Source organism: Pantherophis guttatus, chromosome 3 (assembly GCF_059756535.1).
Source record: "Pantherophis guttatus breed Tessera chromosome 3, ASM5975653v1, whole genome shotgun sequence".
Taxonomy (NCBI): Eukaryota; Metazoa; Chordata; class Lepidosauria; order Squamata; family Colubridae; genus Pantherophis; species Pantherophis guttatus.
Window position 1 is genome coordinate 40701016 of NC_142065.1, and position 23386 is coordinate 40724401.

Sequence of the window (23386 nt, forward strand, 5' to 3'; positions counted from 1 at the left end):
CTTCACATATATTTTCTACTTGCTAAGCCACACTTGTTCTTAGCCAAAAGGCTGAGAAGTGATGACATGATAAAATGGCTAAACAAACCAAATCACCCTCCCCCCAAAAAATAGGCGACCGAAGCATCGTCCTCTGCTCTATGCAGACGATGCTGTGATCCTTTCCAGGATTCCTGTAGGCCTTAAAAGAGCCTTGCAAGCCCTTCTCCAGTACTATAATAACAATAAACTGGACATAAAATATGAGGAAACAAAGATTATGACCTTTGCAAAAAGGCCAAAACTTTATTCATGGTATCTAAATGGCCACAAAATAGAGCAAGTAACCACCTTCAAATACCTGAGGGTGGTCATTCAGGCCAATGGTTCAAGAAAAGCACATGGAGAATATGCAGCAGCCTTGGGCCAAAGATCAGTGAGCACTATTCTTAATTTTTTCCATACAAAGGGAGGATACTATGTCCCGGCTGCTATTAAGCTTTTTGTGGCCAAGTCACTAGCTCAGCTCCTTTATGGGACCTTGCTTGGACTGTCAGCTTCATGTTTTACATCATTAGAAATAGTTCAATCCAAATTCATTAGATCAATTCTTCAGATGCCATGTTGTATCTCAAATGCACTTCTGCGTCTGGAGACAGGATTGATAAAAGTCGAAACAAGAATCTGTATAGCATCTTTAAATCTCTGGCTAGAGCTTAACTTCTTTCCGCAAGGTCTTGCTCCATTAATCCTCCAAGACAAATTCTCTTCATCATGGATCAAGGCTGTCGAGTCCAATCTTGCCAAATTAGGTTTCTCCCCAGCTTTAATACTCAAGATAGACTATGATCTAGCAAGACAAACCTTGCCACAAAGGGTGGAGGACATTGAGAGGCAGGCGCACTTAGGGAAAGCTCCGCTGTTTCTGGCTCCAGATGCCACTAGATGTGTTGTTGCTCCTGCCAGCTATCTTAGTCAGTTGGAATCAGCAAACCACCGAAAAGGATTTGTACTTGCATGGTGCCATGCGCTTACATCGGCCGTTCTGTATGGCAAGTATAAAAGAATACCATTCACGGAAAGACTCTGTCCCTGAAGCTCAGGAGAGTTGGAGACTGTGGGACACATGCTCCTTAGATGTACGGAGATTATAAAACATATAAAACATATTCTGCCAATAACTGCAAAGTATCTTGGCCGCGCTGACACTATCTATCTTCAGTGGCTGCTTAAGGTTGAACAGGCCAAAACTACAGCACAGGTGGCCAGATTCTGTGGGGATTCGTCGCAAATACATGTCTTCTTCACCATAGCGATGTATATAACAACTGTGGCTAACCTTTGCACTGCTTAACCATTCCTCTTTTAGCGTTGAACCCACAACAGGCCACACAGTTTAGAGATTGCAATAATTGTATAGTCCAGTGATGGCTAACCTTTTTGCCGTCGTGTGCCAAAAGCGGGGGGAGCGCAGGGGGGTCGTGCCCACTCCTGCCCACACCCATAATTCAGTGTGCCCTGCCCCTCACGCATGCATGCGTGACATCCCTGCGCTCCCCTCGCTTTTGGCACGCGATGGCACAGTGGGCCCAGTAGGCCCGTTTTTTTGCCCTCCCCAGGCTCCAGATGCTTTCTTGGAGCCTGGGGAGAGCAAAAACAGCCTTCCCCATCTCCCCGGAGGCTGGAAACAGCCCATTTGCCGACTTCTGGTGGAACTGCAAGGCCCGTTTTTCGCCCTCCCCAGGCTCCAGAGCCTTTCTAGAAGCTGGGGAGGGCTGCCCCCTGGAGGCCGGAAATAGCCTGTTTCCTGACTTCCAGTGGGCGCGGAAGGCCCAAAAATCAGCTGGCCGGCGCTGAGATAGGGCAACATTCGTGTGCCCACTGATATGGCTCCGTGTGCCACCTGTGGCACGCGTGCCATAGGTTCACCATCACGGGTATAGTCAGACCATGTAAAATGGACACTGGATTTTATTATAGATTTAGCGGTCATTTATTATTTTAAATTAGAAGTCTTAAGTGTATATATACTGAGTGTTTTTATTTGTTTCTGGTCTAAGACTGTAATAATAAAATTGAAATTACTTGCTAAGCCAGAAGAAAAATAGAAGGGATGACAGTTATAAAACAGTTCCTGGAATAAATGAAATTGATGAAAGCTGCCACACATTATAATGGGCGGGGGGGGGACTCCCCACCTTATAGTAAAACTAGTTGATACCCCTGCAGTGAAGAAGGGGATGCAATAGAGCATGTCCCATTATCATTTATGTATATTCTGACAAAGTGAACTAATAAAAACAAAAATCCCAGAAGGGTATATGCATTAGTGCTTGTCACAATGGAAAATACTTGGTATTCTGATTATGTCTTCACAATTTTTAGCATCCAATATTTTAAACACAGAACTTAAGGGCTACTTACATGCACTTTGAAAATAGAAATAGAAAAGTATGGACAACTGCAAACCCACCCAAGTTAAGCAGTACAGTTCACCACCTTGATTCAGTGATGATGCTTACTTTATAGCATCCCCTAATTCTTCTCTAAAATTAACATCTATGATTGAAAATATTTTATTTCACATTTTCCTTAAAGGATGTATTTATCCAGTGAGGGTTTTACTAAACAAGCTGAGGTTCTTGGAAAAGAAAAGGAGGGACAGCCAATGTTTTCATACTTTTCTTCTCCAGCACATCGTTTATGCAGCAGGGAACATCTCCATTGCATGTTATGAGTTGTCTTTCACCAAGAATCCTGCAATTCTCAGCTTGACTTCCAAGATCATACTATCTTGGAAAATAATCCCCTTCCCCCAATATTTTGACTTTGAATTATTTTATAAATCAATTTGTGAGAGTTGAAGCAGGGGATTAGGGGACAGGATGAGTTCTTCAGGCATCAACTTTCTGTTAAAGCATTTTTGTTCAAAAAAAGTGTTTGTGTGTGTGTGTGTGTGTGTGTGTACTGTATAATTCTTGTTACTTGCACTTGCAGACATCTCATTATCCAATATGCATATATGTAAATCTACATATATCTTCTTCTATTGGATTTTTTTTTCTAAACCAGTTTTCTGAATTTGGATCTATTAGGCAAAACGGAAGGAGTTCAAAGAGAAAGCCTGACACTACAGCTTCTTTCATCAAACAATTGCATTTAAATAAGCATATCAAGAAAATTGAATCTTAAACTCATTAAGGCAACCAATTATTAATTTTAAAGTCGAGAATGTCCAAATCAGCAAATTCTGCTAGTGATCATTGCTTTCATCACAGTATTTGTTTTTATTTTTATTTAAAATTGTCTAAATGGCTTTTTAAAGGTAGTTGCATTTATTTATTTATTTATTTATTTTATTATTTATTATTTATTTATTTATTTATTTATTTATTTATTTTTTATGACATTTCTATACCGCCCTTCTCCCGAAGGACTCAGTGCGGTGTACAGCCATGATAAAAATAATACCAACACAAAAATTAAAAACAATTTAAAATAATTTAAAGCATTGGCCATATTTAAAACCCCTAACTAAAACCCCTTTAAAACCATTTAAAACCCACTTAAGTTAATTCATTCTGTCAGGCCGGCTTGCTGAAACAATTAAGTCTTCAGCGCACGACGGAAGATGCGGAGGTTGGGGATCCTCCTTATGTCCAGGGGCAGCTCATTCCATAGGGCAGGAGCCCCCACAGAGAAGGCTCTCCCTCTGGGGGTTGCCAGCCGATACTGTTTGGCCGATGGCACCCTGAGGAGGCCCTCTCAGTGGGAGCGAATCCGGCGGTGGGAGGCATGCGGTGTCAGAAGGCAGTCCTGTAAGTATCCCGGTCCTAAGCCATGGAGTGCTTTGAAGATGGTGACTAGCCCTTGAAACGCACCCGGAAGACCACTGGGAGCCAGTGCAGCTCGCGCAAGAGAGGTGTTACATGGGAGCAACAGGTTACCCCCATAACCACTCGCGCAGCCGCGTTCTGGACCACTTGGAGCCTCCGGGTGCTCCTCAAGGGGAGCCCCATGTAGAGAGCGTTACAGTAGTCCAGACGCTGCTTTGGTCTCTAGGAAAATGTTTATTACATATTCAGAGGCACATATACATAGACACATACGCACACATATCCCTATTTCAGTCATAGAATATTCAGCGGACACTGCAGCTGAACAAAAATTAAAATCATAAAATACAAATCAGTCTTTATATGCTCAGAAACTAATGTGTAAGAGAAATCCACATATTTAAGAGCTACTTGTGATTTACTATTAAAATCCAACATATACTTAACATTTATTTATTATTTATTTATTTATTTATTATTTATTTATTTATTTATTTATTTATTGTTTAAATTTGTATACCGCCCTTCTCCCGAAGGACTCAGGGCAGTGAACAGCCAAAATTAAAATACATACAATATAAAACTTAAAATAATTTAAAACAGAATTAAATCGAATTTGCCTTCCCCAAAATTAAAACCCATTACCCTTAAAATAACCCATTAAAATTTTAAGCCAGCCCAGCTTGCTGAAATAGGAAGGTCTTCAAAGCTTGACGGAAGGTCCGGAGGTCCGGGATCAGTCGTATTCCTGGGGGTAGCTCGTTCCAGAAGGCGGTGCCCCCACAGAGAAGACTCTCTCCCTGGGGGTCGTCAGTCGACATTGCTTGACCGACGGCACCCTGAGGAGGCCCTCTCTATGGGAGCGAATTGGCCGGTGGGAGGTTATCGGTGGCAGAAGGTGGTCTCGTAAATAACCGGGCCCTAAGCCATGGAGCGCTTTAAAGATGAGAACCAATACCTTGAAGCGCACCCGGAAGACCACCGGAAGCCAATGCAGCTCGCGCAGGCAAGGTGTCACATGGGAGCGCCATGTCGCCCCCATAATTACCCACGTGGCCGCATGCTGGACCAGCTGGAGCTTCCGAGTGCTCCTTCAGGGGAGCCCCATGTAGAGAGCACTGCAGTAGTCCAGGCGAGAGGTGATTATATTATATACATAAATTGTCTCACTCATCCTGAGAAGCATAGTGTGTGTGTATGTGTGTATTCCATATAATGGAATAAAAATTGCTGAACTATCATACTGTTTTAACATTACAATTCTGTTCCGTCTTAAAATATGTTGGCCTCATGCATCGCATTCCCCTAAATCAAATTGTTGCCTCTTATTCTAAGGAATTTCTTGACAAATTTCATGAAGAGGATAATTTAGTGAAACTGAATGTCATAAACAAATTATAATCTCTCTAAAATAATTCCAGACATTATTATAGAAATTTATCTTCATATGCACCTGGCAATAAATTAGGAAGTGAAGAAAGAAAATAGATTCTCGGTGGTTATTTGAAATGGGACTATGTGCTGGTTTTAGGTAAAATATTAGAATTGATTTATCTATGGAAGGGCATGAATGGTAAAAATAGAATACAGAATAGAGTAGTATACATGGAATCACATTTCATCTTTTTCTTCTCCCATATATTAAGGAGAATATTCCTTAAGGGAGGGAGGGAGGGTTCCTTTCTATTGGGGGGGGATTATCACACACATCCCAAACCATTAAATCCTGATCCCCTTGCACATAAATTTCCTATACATAATGTAGGCACCACTACTTAAAACTGGGATCTTCAGAATGCCATTCTACTGTCATCTTGGAAAGCCATAGCCACAGGAGTAAATATACTCATTTGAGGATGCATTGAAGCAATGCATGCCTGAGCAACACTTTTAATTTTATTTCGTTCCATTCATCCTTGGAAATACTTAGGAAGACTGATATCAGTTTCTAGGCAAAACTTCCTTCCACATATTTATGAAGCTGAGATTTTTTTTAAAAAAACATTTTACAGTGCAACATCATCAGTGCCTCCAGCTTCTCTTGCAACTATTTCCAAGTACTCCCATTAGTAATTGCAGCATATGCTAATACATTTCAAAGAAAATATAGAACTATTGCACAACTCCTGAAACATCTTTTCAACACTGTTGTGTCTTTCACAGCACACAAAAAGTAGAACCAGCCTTCTGACATTAGGTCATTAAACACAAAAGCAGTTTGGAAGAATGCCTTATGTATGGAAGCCAAAAATGCAGCCGAACCGGAGTTCATAGGTTCTTCTATTGTTAAAAAGCTCTGTTGCATCAAAAGCTGTTATGGTCAGAAAAGAGGCAGTGAAGCAGAATTACTTTAGAAGTATCACTTTTATGCAGATACAAGTATGCAACAGACATGAGTGGAATTCAAATCTGAATTTCTTAGCCCAATTTCCATCAGCTCTTTCTCATCAAGCGAGAGGCTTTGCTTTCAAATGAGAATTAGAAAATAGCTTGTATACGAAAAATGACAGAACTATATTTACAACTCAAAAGACTACAATGCAGTTATGCCTTTGAGACTCAAGCAGCATTTGCTTTTTCTCTCTCTCTCTTCAGACAGGTACTTATTATGCCTTTCCTGATCAATCTCTTCCTCCCACCGCCTTTTCCTGCTCCCTTTACATACCCCTCCCCAAATGCCCACTTTTTATGTAATCCTACCACATTCCAGGATACACACTAGATAGCAGCAATGGGATTTAGGCTCCTGCAAGCAAACCAAAAAGGCTCCCCTGCCCTTATAGACAAAACTATTTTCCTAACTACTCTAGGTGATTATTCACTTTTAATTACTTCCAATAGCAGGAAGCCACACAGGAAAGCAAGGTTCAGACAGAAGTCCTCTGCAGTTATTAATCCCTGAACTTTCCTCTCCTTGTAGGTCACAGTAGAGAATTCAGGCATGGCAGAATATATTTTTAACATAAAAGATAAATTAATACTATTGTGTTAATTATGTAATACTTAAAAGTACTTTTCGGAATATAAGACACACTTTTCCCCCCCTCACAAAAGAGGGTGGAAATGTTGGTGCGTCTTATATACTGAATACAGCCATTTTGCGGCTTCTGAAATCCCACCCCATGAATCCCATTTTTGCCAAAAACAGGCCTGTTTTTCATAAAAATGGGAAGTGCAGAGAGTTTGGGAGGCCTGCAGAGTGCTTCTGGGGGCTGGGGAGGCCAAAAACGCAACACGTGGAGGGTTTGGGAGGCCAAAAATGGGCCTGTTTTTTTGCAAAAATGGGGCCTGCAGAGGGTTTGGGGGGCTTGCAGAGTGCTCCTGGGGGCTGGGAAGGCCAAAAATGCAACACGTGGAGGGTTTGGGAGGCCAAAAATGGGCCTGTTTTTTTGCAAAAACGGGGCCTGCGAGGGTTTGGGAGGCCTGCAGAATATTCCTGGGGGCTGGGCAGGGCACAAACGTGACACGTGACACGTGGTTTGGGAGGCCAAAAACGGGCCCGTTTTTTGTGAAAATGGGCCCATTTTTTACAAAAACAGGGGCATTTTTGCCCTCCCCAGCCCCCAGGAGCACTCTGCAGGCCTCCCAAACCCTCTGTAGGCCCCATTTTTGTGAAAAATGAGCTTGTTTTTGGCATCCCAAACCCCCCATGCGTCATAATGGGATGCACAGAGGGTTTGGGAGGCCTGCAGAGTGCTCCTGGGGCCAGGAGGGCAAAAACTTTTTTTTCTTGTTTACCTCTTCAAAATTTTGATGCGTCTTATACTCTGGTGCATCTTATAGTCCGAAAAATATGATAATTAAAATTCCACCATACAGTTTTTATCCTACAAACACCTGAAGTTCAGCCCATCATCAGTTAACACCCTTATAAACTTCTAATTTATGTTGATCATACCATAAGCAATGATGCATTCCTATACTTCAGTAAAAACTAAAAATTTATAGCACTGCTTTTTAAATTTTATATCTATTTGGTTTTGTTTTGCTCATTTGCAAATCCTAGGCTTAACTAATTGCTAACTGACATTACTTGGTTTCATTACAAAGGGGCTCTCAAAAATCTTCCCTTAATTACCAGTATCAGAAGGAATATCCTGAATATCCTTCTATCCTGAAGGAAGAAAAAAGTTCGGATGAAATGAACTTGAATGAAAGGACTTGACGGTCAATTTTCAAAGCCCAGCTCATATTGAGAGCATATGGTATGGGAAAGCACTTTGACAGAAATAGTCCTTAGGCAGCATACATTTGTAAACCAGAGGAAACATGAAAGAGGAACTCAGCTGGAAACTAGATTTCCCCCATCAATGTTTATTCAGTTGGTTGCCTGAATAAATCCTGAACCAGGAGTACACAACTCTCAGAAAAAGACGGGTGAAATAATACGAGTATATAAGTTAGCCCTTTGGAACAGCCTCTGCCCTGACACCCTTTTAGTTTTCCAGAGGGCTGTGAAGGGGGAAAACTATATCTTCCCTAAGCATTGGGCAAGGACGGGGGTTGAGCTGTGAGGACACTTGGTCTGACACCTAGGGAGAAGGATATTTGTTTTTAACCATGTCTTCATAGAATGTTGTGAGCCACATAATCATTATATGGGATAGGCAGCCATATATGCCCTATAAATAAATAAAAATTACAGGCTGAGGCAAAGAGGCAGTCCCGGAACCAGTGAAATCTGGGGGCTGGGCATGGGACAGAATGTATCTGCCCTCAGTGTGGAAGGGATTGCCACTCTCGAATTGGCCTTTTTAGTCACACACTAGATGCTGTTTTAGGACCTCTTTCCAGAACACGATACCATAGTCTCTTGAGACTGAAGGATGCCAATGATGAATGAAAATTACAATCTTCTTATATTAATATAGTGAAAGGATTATTCTCCTCTCCAGTCATGTTATCATATTCCATTTTGTCATACGTAGAATTAGAGTTGGTAACATTTGGAGGTTTCTGAGAATTGTACTCAAGTCTTCCGGGGACACATTTGGTCCTGGCAATCTCAGGTTATACCACTCTGTCCTAAGTACATATGGTGATGTTTTTTATGATATCGTTGTTTACAAGTGGGGCCCCAAATGATTTATACTCATGTGGAAATTCAGATAACTACCTTATATGAAATACCTAATCCACCTACGTTCTATCTGTTAAGGGGTTTCTTCAGGAATTCTGACTAGCATCTTTCCAATCAAGGGAAGATCCCCAAAACTGAACCTGAAAGCTTCTGCTTGAGAAGCAAATGTTTTAACACCAAGGAGAAAAGCAGGCTGTTCCCTTTCTCTGTGACTATCAAAAGCCTGCACTATTTGAAGATGTGTGAGAACAGATTAAGTATAGATCATCATGGGGAATATCTATGTGGTTGCTAGAAATCGAAAACAACTTGATGGCACATAATCAATCAATGAATTAAAAAAACATCCATACCTTTTTTCATTCTGAGAGAATGAACTGTGAGTAAGAAATGTTATAATAATAATGGGTCTAATAATGGGGAAAATTCAACCAAGAGTCTATCATGACACTACACACAGAATCTATACACAGCCAGATTAATAGAATACCACACAGATACAGCTAGTCAAAAGCTAGGTACTGACAAACTTGACTTTTAACAAAACAAATTAACACTTCTGACAATTGTAGTTGCAATATCTCTGGAAGGCAGCAGAAAGAGAGAAAAAATGAAGTACAGTGTTCTATTAAACACTGCAGATATACAATAAAAGAAATAATTTGACTTACCTGAATGGCTTCTGTGATATGATGAGGCCAGTGTCAGCCTTCCCCAAAGCATTATAAGGCAGAGAGAGAGCACCAATACTCCTTTGCTCAAACTTTGGACGTTCCTTTCACTCATTCTGCCGTGCCAAAAATAAAATAAAAATGAAATAAATTAAAATGCCTTACATTGGGGATAGAGAACTTTGAGTCAGAAAGGGGAAGAAGAAGATGCACAGTTATAAGATTTGATCAGATTGTTCTTTCTACAAACAGTGAAATTATATTTCAGCATTTCTATATTACAATCTTCCCTAATGACAAATTACAAATGTTATCCTTTTGCCTGTGAAATAACTTTTGAATCAGCAAGAAATCCCACAGGCAGGATGCAGATTTTTACACCACCAAGTGCTTCAATGAGCTGTATAAAAAACTGTTTCCATGCTTCTGCTAGTAAAAAATAAAACAGTCCTCTAAGCAAAATTCTAACAATACGAACATAAGGAATATCCAAGCTCACATTTTTTAAGGAAAAGTTTTATTCCCATTATATGTCTGCATACACACATTCAAACATAGGTATGAAACAGCTCAATGGTTTTGGCAATTTACTGACATGGTGCAACTTCAACTTGACTTCTCTTGCTTCTAATCAATCAATGATTGATTAAAGCCAAACTGAATGACAGCCATCTCTGGGAAAATACAGATAGTTGCTTCACTTATATGCAGCAAAAAATGTAACCATATCATTCTCACAAAGGAAGGTATAATTTAAAATAAGTCAGAAATCCATTTATTAATGTGAAAGCAGCCATGCCATTATAAAAATGCTTAAAATAAATAAGACAAGACAAGAGGAAACCATAAACCATTAAGTAACAGGAATGTATGAATCTGACAGAGAAAAAGCTGTTCCATGCTGAAGACAGATTAGAATATGGATCTTCTCTAATCTTGTCTAACCCCTACACCATATTGCCCCTAGCCCTTTGAAGTACTCTCCATCAGGAAAAGAAAGCCAACAGCTGAATGCAACAATAGTTACTTCTGCAACTGTATCTAATTTAGAAAATAAGACATTAGATGATCTGGAGTTGTTCTGAATATTAAATGTTCTGGGCCGGGGTGTCAAACTCAAGGCCCGCGGACCGCATCTGGGCCACAGGGCCGGCCTGGAAATAGCAAAGGATTCACCCATAGTGCCTCTGGCAGCCAAAATGTGTGGGGGGCGCCTCCCCCGCACTCCATTTTCAGCCTGAACGACCTCCTGCAGCACTCTGCTGGCCAAAATGGGGCACGGGGGTGCATGGCCCCCACACACCTCATTTTGGCTGGCAGGGTGCTGCAGGAGGCATCCTCCCGTCTCCCCCCCCCAAGCTGGCCCACAGAGAACTACAATGCTGATCCGGCCTTCAAAGAAATCCAATTTGACACCCCTGTACTGGGCCATGCAATTCATACATTTCCACTGCAAAATATATACCATTCATTCATTCATTCATTCATTCATTCAATTTGTATGCTGCCCCTCTCCGAAGACTCAGGGCAGCTCACAATGCATTTAAAATCATTATAAAAAACATTTAAGAATTAAAAACATTAAAAACATTAAAACTCATTCACAACATTCATGGCCGGATCTCGCCGGATCGCAAGAGCGAGATCAATGGCCCCATGCCTGCCGGAAAAGCCAGGTCTTCACCACTTTTCGGAAGGCCAATAGGGTGGGGATGATCCGGACCTCAGAGTATAAGATGCACCTTTTTCCACCTTAAAAGGCGGTGAAAATTTAGGTGTATCTTATACACCAAATATAGCCCCGTCCACCCACCCACTGGCCCCACGCCTCTATCTCGCAGCAGTTACCTCCTTGCAAGCAAACAGCAAGAAAAAACAGCTCCTTTCAGCTTCAGCACAACCTAATTAGCACAAGTTGATTGGATGCCTCCCGACTCTCAGCTGATTTGCTCTCAGCTGTTTTGTGCAGGGCTCTGCTGCTTGCTGCAAAGAGGTAAATTGCTGGAGCAATTTTTTTTTCCTTGTGCTAATCAAGCTATGCTGAAAACGAAAATGAAAGTAAAGCAGGCTGTTTGCTGTTTGCTGCAAAGAGGCAAAATTGCTCAGAGGCAGAGGGAGATTTCTTTTTCTTCTTTTCCTCACCAAAAAAGGTAGGTGCGTCTTATACTCTGAAAAATACAGTAATTCACAAATAACAATGGCTGAAATGTTCCTAAGCCTGATACAACATAGTTCTGTTGTAGTTATCTTCATAATGGCCTATCCAAGAACACTAAAAATGACATTATAACTTTCTAAGCATGGCTTGGGGAAAGGTAATATATTTATTTTGAGTAATAGTACGGTCCTTAGCAGTAGTGAAATGTAAATTTTGTTACTACCAGCTCTGTGGGCGTGGCTTGGGGGGGTAATATGACTGAGTGGGCATGGCCAACTTGTTTTTTTTTTTTTACTTTTACTTTTAAAACCAAAGAGCCGAAGAGGTTGTAGAAAAAAATGCTTTTAAAAATAAATTTAAAAAGCCTCTGATGATTGCGCGGCTCAGCTGGGCAATGAGGGGGGGACAGGGATTTTTGCTACCAATTCTTTGAACCACCTGCATCCATCGCTACTGGATCGGGCGATCTGGTCCGAACCGGGCGCATTTCACCCCTGGTCCTTAGTATTCCAATTCCAAATAACCAGCTTATCAGAACTTTTCTCCATCTCAAGAATCAGTCTCACTCTCAGGGGCAAAAGACAAATTGGCTTCGTTCTTTGCATAAAAAAATAGCACTGAAGTTCATTCTATGTATGTATGTATGTATGTATGTATGTATGTATGTATGTATGTATGTATGTATATATATAATATATATCAAAAGAATCTCCTTAGTCTCCCAATGGGCAGCAGGGAGCTTGCTGGGTGCTGGAGGAAAAACAAAGCCTAGAAACTAGTGGATTGGGATTTCATTGAACTAGGGCTGCAGAAAAATTCTTGGTTTACGTAGGAAGAACCTGGCTAAAGATGGGATCTTAGCCAGGATTTTAAACATTTTAACTAACAAACATATAGTGAAACGGGAAAACACCCGAGATTTTAACTTTTTACATACACACACCCTGCCGTTACTATTTCAAATCTGGTGCTGGTAGTCTACTTTGCTGGGATGGTCCCACTTCTTCGTTCTGATTGGTTGGGAGTCCCAGTCTGTGTCTATTGGCTTGGCTTCAGGTATATGGTCGGTTTTTCTCCACCAGGTGGCAGGGTTTCATCTTTGTGGCTGGCTGGAATGTGATTTGGCTGGAGGTCTCGGGGTGTGTGTGTCTGGCTTCTGGGGTGTAGATTTTTCTGTCTGTGGGTGCTGGGACTCATTTGTTGACAAGGACTAGTTTCCAGATGTCTGGTAGGTGGGAGGTATCGTCACGTTTATTCATGTTATGGGGGCGTTTTGCTATTTAAATGGCTTCCATAATTATTCTCTTGTTGAGGTGTTCAGTTTTGGAGATTAATTTGGTTCCTTCAAAATCAATTTCCTGTCCTGTAGCTTTAAGGTGCTGGAAAAGAGAGGAAGTTTTTTCTTCTTTTCTGACTGCATTCTTGTGTTCTGCAATGCGTGCATTTATTCTCCTATTAGTTTGTCCAATGTATGTGGCTGGGCAGATTTTGCATGGTATTTCATAGACTCCTTGGTTTTCTAGCTGTAAACTAGCCCTTGTCAATAAACGAGTCCCAGCACCCAGAGACAGAAAAATCTACACCCCAGAAGCCAGCCACACACACCCCGAGACCTCCAGCCAAATCACATTCCAGCCAGCCACAAAGATGAAACCCTGCCACCTGGTGGAGAAAAACCAACCATACACCCGAAGCCAAGCCAATAGACACAGACTGGGACTCCCAACCAATCAGAACAAAGAGGTGGGGCCTCTCTAGGAGTCTCTGGAGGCTGGGGACAGCAAAAAATGTCACTTCCTATCCCACCGGGAGTCGGGAAATGGGCCCTTTCAGGCCTCCGGAGGGCCTCCGAGGGAGTGGGAAAGGCTGTTTTCGCCCTTCCCAGATGCATAGAGAGGATCTGGAGCTAGGTAAGAAAGAAAAATGGGCCTTCCCCCCCCCCCAATCCCAGGCCCTCTGGAGGCAGGAAACAGCCTGTTTCCCTACTTCTGGTGGGCCCAGAAGGCCCGAAAATCAGTTGGCCGGCGCATGCATGCATGCCAGAGCTAAGCTGGTGTGCCCACTGATATGGCTACGCGTGCCACCTGTGGCACGCATGCCATAGGTTCGCCATCACGGTCCTATACCATTCCAGATAAATGACTGACCAATTTCTTCTTAAAAACCTCTAGTGATAGAACATCCACAACTAATTTTCCTTTTCTTTCTTTGGTCAAGATTGATTTAACTCTCCCATAAAATTTTTTGACAAGCATTTCCCATTACTACAAATCCCATAACTAGATAAGCATTTAAGCAATTGCTACTTACCTCCTATTGGGACTTTACAGCTACTGTCTGTGCATTGGCCAATCTCAGGTAGACTTGGTGTTTGAAAAGAAGGGGAAACATTAGGGCATCTAAAAATGAAAAAAGCACCAGTTTACATTTTTTTATTGGTGTACTGAAAAGTAACTTGCAAATATTGAAAGCCTCACAATATCTTCTAAATGTTGAACTTTTTCATAAAATATTGCAGGCCAGATTTCTATATATGTTATCAATTTTTATTTTATTTTTACGTTCCTTCTTCTCTTTCCCCATCCAAATACTCCATCACCATCTATTATTTTATTCAGCCATCCAATATCAAATTCATGGCAAACAAATCCATGCTTATTTTATGTATATATTGAAGAAGGTTTTTGAGTAATATTATTTTGCATAAAATGTTTCTGTTTTACACTTCCACCAATAGGAAACATTGGTATTTCAGTTTGCATGTGGAAATGTATGTATTTTAAACAACTGCTTTCCAATGAAGTTAACTGAGTTCACAGAATAACTATTGGTAGAAAAATCAATTCGGTTGTTCCCAAACATACTAGGGAGAAACTGACTAGAAAGTTAGGTCTGATAGGTTTTATAGGTGTGGCTAGAGAACTATCTATCTCTAAAACCAGATCAAAAGAACTCTCAACCACATAACCAAGAAAGGTCAGATGACACACACAAAAAGAACCATGGTAAATGAAAAACAGCTGGAATCCTTTCCTTTCCTAATAAGTGAAAACCTGAAAACAACAGTTATGGCACAATATATGAAGATTAGCTGCACTCACTCTTAAGATTTATGTGCAATTGTAGGCAAGAGAAAGGACTGAGTGAGTGAGTGGGAAATAGAATAGTTAGTGAAATTAAAATATAAGGACATTTTGATATACCGTATTTTTCGGAGTATAAGACGCACCAGAGTATAAGACGCAGCTACCTTTTTTGGTGAGGAAAAGAAGAAAAAGAAATCTCCCTCTGCCTTTGAGCAATTTTGCCTCTTTCATTTCATAGCTTGATTAGCACAAGGAAAAAAAATCTGCTCCAGCAATTTACCTCTTTGCAGCAAGCAGCAGAGCCCTGTGCAAAACAGCTGAGAGCAAATCAGCTGAGATTTGGGAGTCGGGAGGCCGATCCAATCAACTTGTGCTAATTAGGCTGTGCTGAAGCTGAAAGGGGCTGTTTTTTCTTGCTGTTTGCTTGCAAGGAGGTAACTGCTGTGAGGCAGAGGCCAAAGGATGGGGGCCAGTGGGTGGTGGGGCTACATTTGGTGAATAAGACGCACCTAAATTTTCACCCCCTTTTGGGGTGAAAAAAAGTGTGTCTTATACTCCGAAAAATATGGTAGTATGATGAAAAAAGCCTGAAGTTTTGCCATCATTTTTAGAAAACTTTGTAGAGAATTGAAATATATACATTAACTTGTATAAAATATACAGAAATAAATAAATGATAGCTACTCCGTTCTTGTGAAAGACAAGAATGGATTATTAACCTCTAGATTAAGAGGAAAAAGAATTTCAAACAAGGAAGGAGTAAGTCCTTCTCTTATTAAAATAAATGTAATTTCACTTGCAGAAAGAAAGCATTCTTTCAGTTGAGTTTGTCCTATATCTAGAGGAATTACAATGCTCTGGTCCTATCTGATACCATTCATAAAAATCCATCAATTCTAGAATATCCAGAAATCGGTTTGGGGAATACAGGATATACAACTGTCTGTCTGGGCTGGGATGTTTGGAGTATTTAAAAGATTTTATTTCAAAATCCTTTTAAAATGATTTGGATACATTTAAAAAAGGCAATGGGGGTGGGGGGGGGGAAGTTCCCAATTTTATTTCCACATTTTAATATCTGTAAGTTGGCAAAACAGAGCTGCTGTCTAGAACACTAGAGCCTATGGCAACTGAGAAACAAGCCACACTCAAGCCTTTATTTCTGTTTTTCAAATTTTGATCTTTAACTAAGAAATGACTCATTGACCAAGAAATGAAAAGAACAGCAAGCAGAGAAACAATCCTGTCCAATGCAAACACAATTTACCAGGGATGGGGGAAATGACAGCTTCACAACCTTGCATATTACCTGCTGGGATTTAGCAGAGTCTGAAGAACTACAGAAGCTATAAAATTTTAATGCCCAATTTGAATTTATTAACACTCAGACAGAAAGCAAGTGCATGTTGCTTGTAGTGATATAGATTCCCACCCGGACACAGAGCCAACTCACAGCTCTTTCTGATCAAAACCTGAACTAGGTTTCTCTAATGATTTATTTCTTTAAAAAATATATATTTGTTATGAACCTATTAATCTATCTTGTTGGTTTCAGGGAGCTTCTACGTCTCCACAAGAAACTGCCTGAAAGGTTTCTGGATGCCAGTGCAATTGTTTTAGATGCACAGAATGACAACAAAAGAGAAAGACTGCTAGGTTTGTGGATCAACACACTATTATACACTCCTGTTTTCTCATTAATTCCTACTTACAGGAGATGAATATAGTTATATCAAGATACAAATTAAAGATTTATTTTGAAAAGCATCTTTTGCATCATTATTTATCTCCCAAATATAAACCAATAATCCATGAATTACAGGCTCTGACTCAGCATTTTAGGAAGACACTAAACAAGGGTGACATAGTAATTTGTTATAATGGTGGTTAAAACATACAATATCTTTGTACAATTAAGGGGGAACATTGTGAAGCTAATAAGATCTAAGTCTTTTAGTGAATTATACCGATATGAAGCACAGTTGGGGAGCCCAATATTTTGGCATCACAATTTTTCCTTTCCCATCTTCGAATTTCCTTCACAGTAGGAATTCCTCTAGCAATAGGAAATTCTTTAGCAAAAGAAATATTTTAAAACATATTTGTGAGGGGGAGGTGTGGGTGGGTGTGCATGTGTATGTGTGTGTATATATGTGTGAGCCCAGGACTAATGATTTTATATATTTATTTATATATATATATATATATATATATATATAAAATCATTAGTCCTGGGCTCACACACACACACACACACACACACATATTATATATATAAAATACAGTCTGGTATATATATATTACAGTCTGATTTATGACTGGTCTTCAAACTTATGATCATCGCAACATCCTTGCAGTCATGTGATCGCAACCTGGACACTTGATACCGGCATGCCTGTGTCCCACATGACCACCATTTGTGACCTTTCACCTGGCTTCCAACAAGCAGAGTCAATGCGAAAAGACATATTTGCCTCATAATTACAGCGAAAAAGTCGTAAAATCAAGCAAAATCACACAATGACCCACTTAATGACCATATCGCATCAGACATTCTGATTCCAAGTGGGGTCATAAATTGAGGACTATCTGTATCACTTTAGGTTGATAATACAAAAAGGTTAATGTGATTTTGGACAAAAGAAAGCTAGAAGGTGGAACAAGAAAATGTGAAATTAATATCCCTGACATAAGTGCTGAAATCTGGAGAATCCTTGAATTCATGAGGGTGAGATAGGTTCCACAAATGAAGGATATCTGTACAACATAGGCATTGATATTTAGCATTTGTAATCTTATACTATCCCATCAAAAAGCCCATCCAGGGAAACAAGCTGGTTATCACAGTAGCTTTGAAAATCTCTGAGATGATTTCCTAAGGCTTGAATGGGAAGAGAGAACTTTTGGCATCATACATTTCATTTATGTATATTTATTTAGCCAGGTACTTAATGAGCAACTTTATTCTACCCTTGTATTAGTGCTGGTACAACTTTACTGTTTCTATTGCTATTGTAACGACTGTTTATCTGAATTATATAGTTAACGTTGTTTTAACATTTTATTGCTATTTTAATTGAATTTGGGACAGCTGCTCTGACAATGTTAATAAGGTGGTAAAAATCCTACTGTTTTGAACTTCGATGCTCTACGCCACTATTGTAACTGCTTTCCCTAATGAAGTGTCTTAAAATATATAAACCTTCAACTCCCACTGTGCTGAATTATGGTAACTGAAATCCAAGGAACCTGAAGTGCACCACACTGGGAAAGACTGTCAGAGTTTTAAGATCTTTTTCCTTCTTTTATTTAGCCTACATTACCCAATGTCACTTCTGATTGTTCACTTCAAAAATACCTGCTGAAACCACAACAGACAAGCATATATGCACTGAAGCACTTAGATCTCTGTTAAAAATGCATTAATACTATAGCGCCTGTGGAGTGCCATCTGGTGACCTTCTTTAAAAACCTGGACCATTTTAGAGAAAGATGTATCAAAAATCATTTGGAGGGCTGCTGTAAAATGTTAGTAGAGCAACTCATGGATAAAAATCACCCAGATCCGCTTGGAATTGGTTTCAAAATTTAATAAAGTTATGAAGAAAAAGAAGATGTCTGTACAGAATTGATGAGGTGGTTGGGCAACATCTTATGTTATCCTCTGGGAAGAATTTGAGCCTCTTGCTCCTGAGGAAATGGCAGAGTTCTGAGCTCTATCACCTGCAGGCTAGACCTTCTCCTCTCTGGTCTGTACACCTGTTAAGAATTATGGGGAAGGCATGGTGAACTGGAGACATCTATGCGAAAGTGGAGCTGAACCCTATTTTTGATATATATGCCTCAATCTAATTGGAGTGCCAGCAATGTATAATCATCTGCTGCAGTTCTAGCATTGAAGCTGAGGTGAATCTTTTCTTTCTTTCTTTTCTTTTCTTTTTTAATGAAAGTAAAAAAGCTCTCATTTTTTGTCAATGTCTTAAAGCCTGTGCTGGAATTTTCATGGAAGGTATTGAAACAATATATTGAGCTGTGCAAGGATTATCATTTTTCCACTGCAATTCACCCCAAAATATTGAAATATTTTGAAACCCAATTTTTTTATCTTCTTGTTCAATTTCTTCCAAATTTGTATATAATTATTAGTAAAAACTCTATTAATATTTCAGTAATAATCATACCTATATATTTTAAAGATTTGTGTTCTATTGGAATCCACAAATCTGTAGAGATTTCCTATTATGTTTTGGAGGGCATATGAAAACACATCAGATCCGATTTGTGAAAATTAATTGATAATGCTGACACTTCCACAAATTCCTCTAACTCTTTCTTAATATAGTTATCTGAATGGGAAGTATTTGAGAAAATCAGAACTATATCATCTGCAAATAGATTTAAAAGATACATCTCATTACCCAATTTTATCTGACTGTTGAATCAAGTCACTATTTCCAGCTCTTCTATAGCTTGGTTGAATAATAAAGGTTACTTTTAGCCTAAAAGTAAATTATTGTTACTGAGTTTTATTGTTTAAATGTTTCTTTCATATGTTTTTATACCTGAGTTTTTGAATTTTTAAACACTGTATATTGCCTCAATAGCTTTTAGCAAAAAAGAGAGGGGATATAAAATATTAACAATTTTGTTCTGATAAAAAGCAAAATTAATGACTAAATAAATAAAAAGGCAAAAGATGTACTAGCTAATGCAGGTTAATTGGTCCTCTGGGAAAGAAAAGACCCAGCATACAGATGATATCTTGATTACACAAAGTCTGCTTTAAACTATCAGTTTAAAGAGCCACACAGCAACTATCAGTATCAATTATACTCCTTTACACAGGCAGACAAATGAAATGAAATCTTGTTGACACAGACCTTCAACAAAACAAAGATGAACTGTAGGAATCTTATTTAGCCTGTAAATTTTGAACAGGACCCTGGTCAGCACCTCTAGGCACTCCCACCAATGGAAGATTATTAGCACATGCAGCACTGTCCTAAAGAACCCTAGGTCCGTGATGGCAAACGCATTGCATTAGGGGGATTTGGGCACACACATTCGCGTGCATGCACGCTTTGGGCACTCGGTCCTGAAATGATTAGCCATCACTGCCCTAGGTTAATAAATGATTCAAGGAAAACTAAGTGATGATGTAGGCAATTTGCAGAGGTCATGTAAGGAACACTGAAAACCACTGTGACTTATCATGCATCACATACTTCCTAGATATTTATTACCATTTTACTCAGATCAGTATATTTTTGAATGAGAGACATATTGAGTTCTTACATAAAGGTAATGAGAGAGGGGAAGAGACAAAGGCTTTGGATCTCAAGAAGTCCTCCAAAACTTACAATTTTTTTCACAGAGCATTACTTATGTTAGATTATCCTAAAATTTATCTGCCTCGAAGTGATAAAATTATCCCAAGATTTACCAAAGGAAAGGAGATTGAAGATAAATAAAAAAGCAGTTATACTGAAATATAGCTTTCAAAGTTATTTCCTGTAGATTGGTAGGAGATTCCTGTAGATTTCAACTACTTGAAGGCATTCATTATTCAAAGTACTGTTAATTACAGAAATACTTATTAAATTATTTTCATATACTAAATGTTTGTTGATGAACAATTTGAAATTTCATAAAGGGGTCAATGAACTGAACAGTTTGAGGACCCATGCTTTAGTTTGGTTCAGCAAGGTTGTTGTTGTTGTTGTTCCAGTAGCCAGGAGATCATAATGCTACTTGCAAAGTAGTAGTTTGGCTTGCCAAAGTACCAGTTCTGTTTTATGATACACTTGCGTTTTTCCCCAAAGTGTGCCACCAGAGGGCAAGCTGGGTTCACACCAGAGAGAAAGACAAGTAGCTCTTCTGGCAGCATTACCCAAGGCCCCTTCTCTTCTGGCAGCTGCCTCGAAAACAGGCACTGCAACCACTAAGGTTCAGATCCATCAGGAATCTGACTCTCTGCACAGAGCACCAGCTTGTCTTCCCAATGAAGTGGTACCTATCTATCTACTTGCATAGAACATGCTTTAGAACTGTTAGGTGGACAAAAGCTGAGGCAAGTGACAGGAGCTCACCCTGCCAGACAGTGCTAGGGCTCAAACAGCTGGAGCTGAGACTATCTCCAATGTCATTAAGCATTGAGCCACCGCAGTTCAGCAGGGTTGTTCTGACAAAATTTTGAGTCTAAAAGGGATCTTAATTTTAAGGCAATGTTTCTTATGCTGGTAAACTTATTCTATATGTTTATTAGATTTCTATTCCATATTGCATTCATGTATTTAAAAGGGTTTATATGAGGTTTTCCATTCTATCCTGATAACAATCCTTTGAGGTGTGTTAGGCTGAGAGAATGTAATTGCTTCAAGTCACCTTTCAATATTGAAGGTCTAATCCTTCAATATTGTTGTGCACAGATTATTTTACTGGCATACACAAATTCATGAAAGTAATCTGGTTGATGTTCTTGAAATATAACCATAAAACTAGCTGATTCTTTTGCTTTGTGAATGATCTTAAGAGAATGCTTAAGAAAAATATTCTATACTCATTGTTACTACATCATAAGAATTGGCATGGTGCTTCTTCCTATGATGCTTTTACCACAAAACAAGGATACTGTAGAGCCTTCTGGACTAATTCTAGCAAATTATATTTGTTTCTTAAAACTGGCAGCTAAAATCAATTCCACAAATATACCATCATAAGCTCAAAAAAATCAAAAGACCTTGGTCCAATTGAATGGGCTCATGAGTAACTAACTTGGTACAATCAGAGACATCTGTCTAAATAGACAGCTTAAAATATGTACTCTTGTAATTTGTGATGCCCTATAAAGGAAATTTGAAGAAGACATTTATCATTAATCTTAGTTTTAAGATGGATATGAAACAAAGGAATAATGCAAGCAAATATTGTCCCCTGTAAAATGCAAATGTAATGGCAATCAGCACTATTACATATCACATCACCACATCTAGATTTCAGAATACAGCCTTCAATTAAAATAATCGAAGAAAATTGGTTTCAGCCGAATTCTGTTTTCAGCATATTATTATTGCATATGCCCTATCATGCCTGGTCCATATAACTTCTCTGGTTGTGCTAAGTTGTTGCTCAGGAAAACTAGCATGCATAAAGCTAAATACACTTGCTCAGAATTTCAAGTAATAATTAATATATCATCAGAATTTGTACAATTCCTTGAAGTTTTTGCATATCAGTGATATGTCTCTAAGAAGAGAGTAGATATAAACAAACCAGCACTAGAAATAATTCTGAAATGGCTGATGTATAAATGGATGCATGCAACACTTGGAGCTATCTGAAATGAATTAAACATTCATAACATTATGCTATTTATAATACAGATAACCAAGCAGACAAAAATTATTTTGAATTTGTTCTTGAAAGAGATAATGACAACAGTATTTACAACGGAAACTTACATTGGAAAATCCACAATTTTCCAAATGTGGATTTGCAAATTCATGTATAGTAGTAATTCAATGACTTATACAAAGTTCCATAGCAAAATCCAGTTCACTCAGATTCATATTTCTCTTTTATTTCACACGAAACACATATTTACAATAAAATACTAACTTGTCTCATTATTTTGCTGCTATACTCACATTTAAGCATTATGTGGTTTTGGTTGGTTTTTATTAACAAATTATTACTTATTAATCTTATTTAGGGTAGATTTCTGAAATCAATTATTTTACTTTAAGCATAACTGCATCTTGGTTCTATGTCATAAATGTGATAAAAGTTAAAAAATGATAAGCCTCCAGGTATAGATAATGTAATTGCAGAAATGCCTGGAAGAAGTCAGGTTAATAGGGTATAAAAGGTACAATGAACAAATTTTGAGAAGTGCAGTATGGCTTTATGCTGAACAGGGAATGATAAAACAAGATTTTTAATCTACAGTCAGTCAGTGACAAATATATGTGGAAGAAAACTTATTGTAGGATAAATAGACTTGAATTATGGAACATTTTCTACAAATATGGAATTGACAGTTGGGTGCTAAATATACAAAGAATATAAAATGAAAAGTGCTAATATGGGAAAATATATTGAATGCTTAGTATACGAGTCAATATTGATCAGGGAATCAGACAAGGATGTGTCCTTAGTTCTTAAGGATACACGTATAAAGAATTTTGTGGAGGTATCAGAAGTAAGTTGGGGATATGAAGATATAATTGTATGCAAAACTTTAGCTCCTTCAAATGAACAAAAGCTGATCCGATCTTTATATGATACAAAGTTAAACACTAAGTCTTATACATTTTTTTTTATATGTCACCCATCTACTCTAGAAAGAATCTCAGGACAGTTTACAATTAAAATCATAAATATGAAAGTATTAAAATATTATTAATAATAAATACAAGCTAAAAAAAAAAAAGGCAAGGAGAGTACAGAGACATCTTCGCTATTAGTCTACCAGCCATCTCCAATACAGAGTACCCCATCAAGACCCCAAGCCATCCAGCACATCCACACAAGCAACACTCCTCTGGAAAGCTAAAAAAGTGGGGGCAGACCTCACT

The 23386-nt window shown here is 38.9% G+C and overlaps 1 protein-coding gene across 1 annotated transcript in view; it reads right to left on the minus strand.

Moving 5' to 3' along the window:
* The window catches only part of TAFA3 (TAFA chemokine like family member 3), a 106384-nt gene that overhangs the window by 43471 nt on the left and 39527 nt on the right, over window positions 1-23386 (minus strand). Inside the window, exons 2-3 of the mRNA XM_034414291.3 lie at window positions 14035-14123; window positions 9567-9682 (exon numbers count right to left, since the gene is read on the minus strand). Of these exons, the coding sequence (XP_034270182.1) occupies window positions 9567-9681 (115 nt within the window). The 5' untranslated portion in view covers window position 9682; window positions 14035-14123. The remainder of the gene's footprint in view (window positions 1-9566; window positions 9683-14034; window positions 14124-23386) is intronic.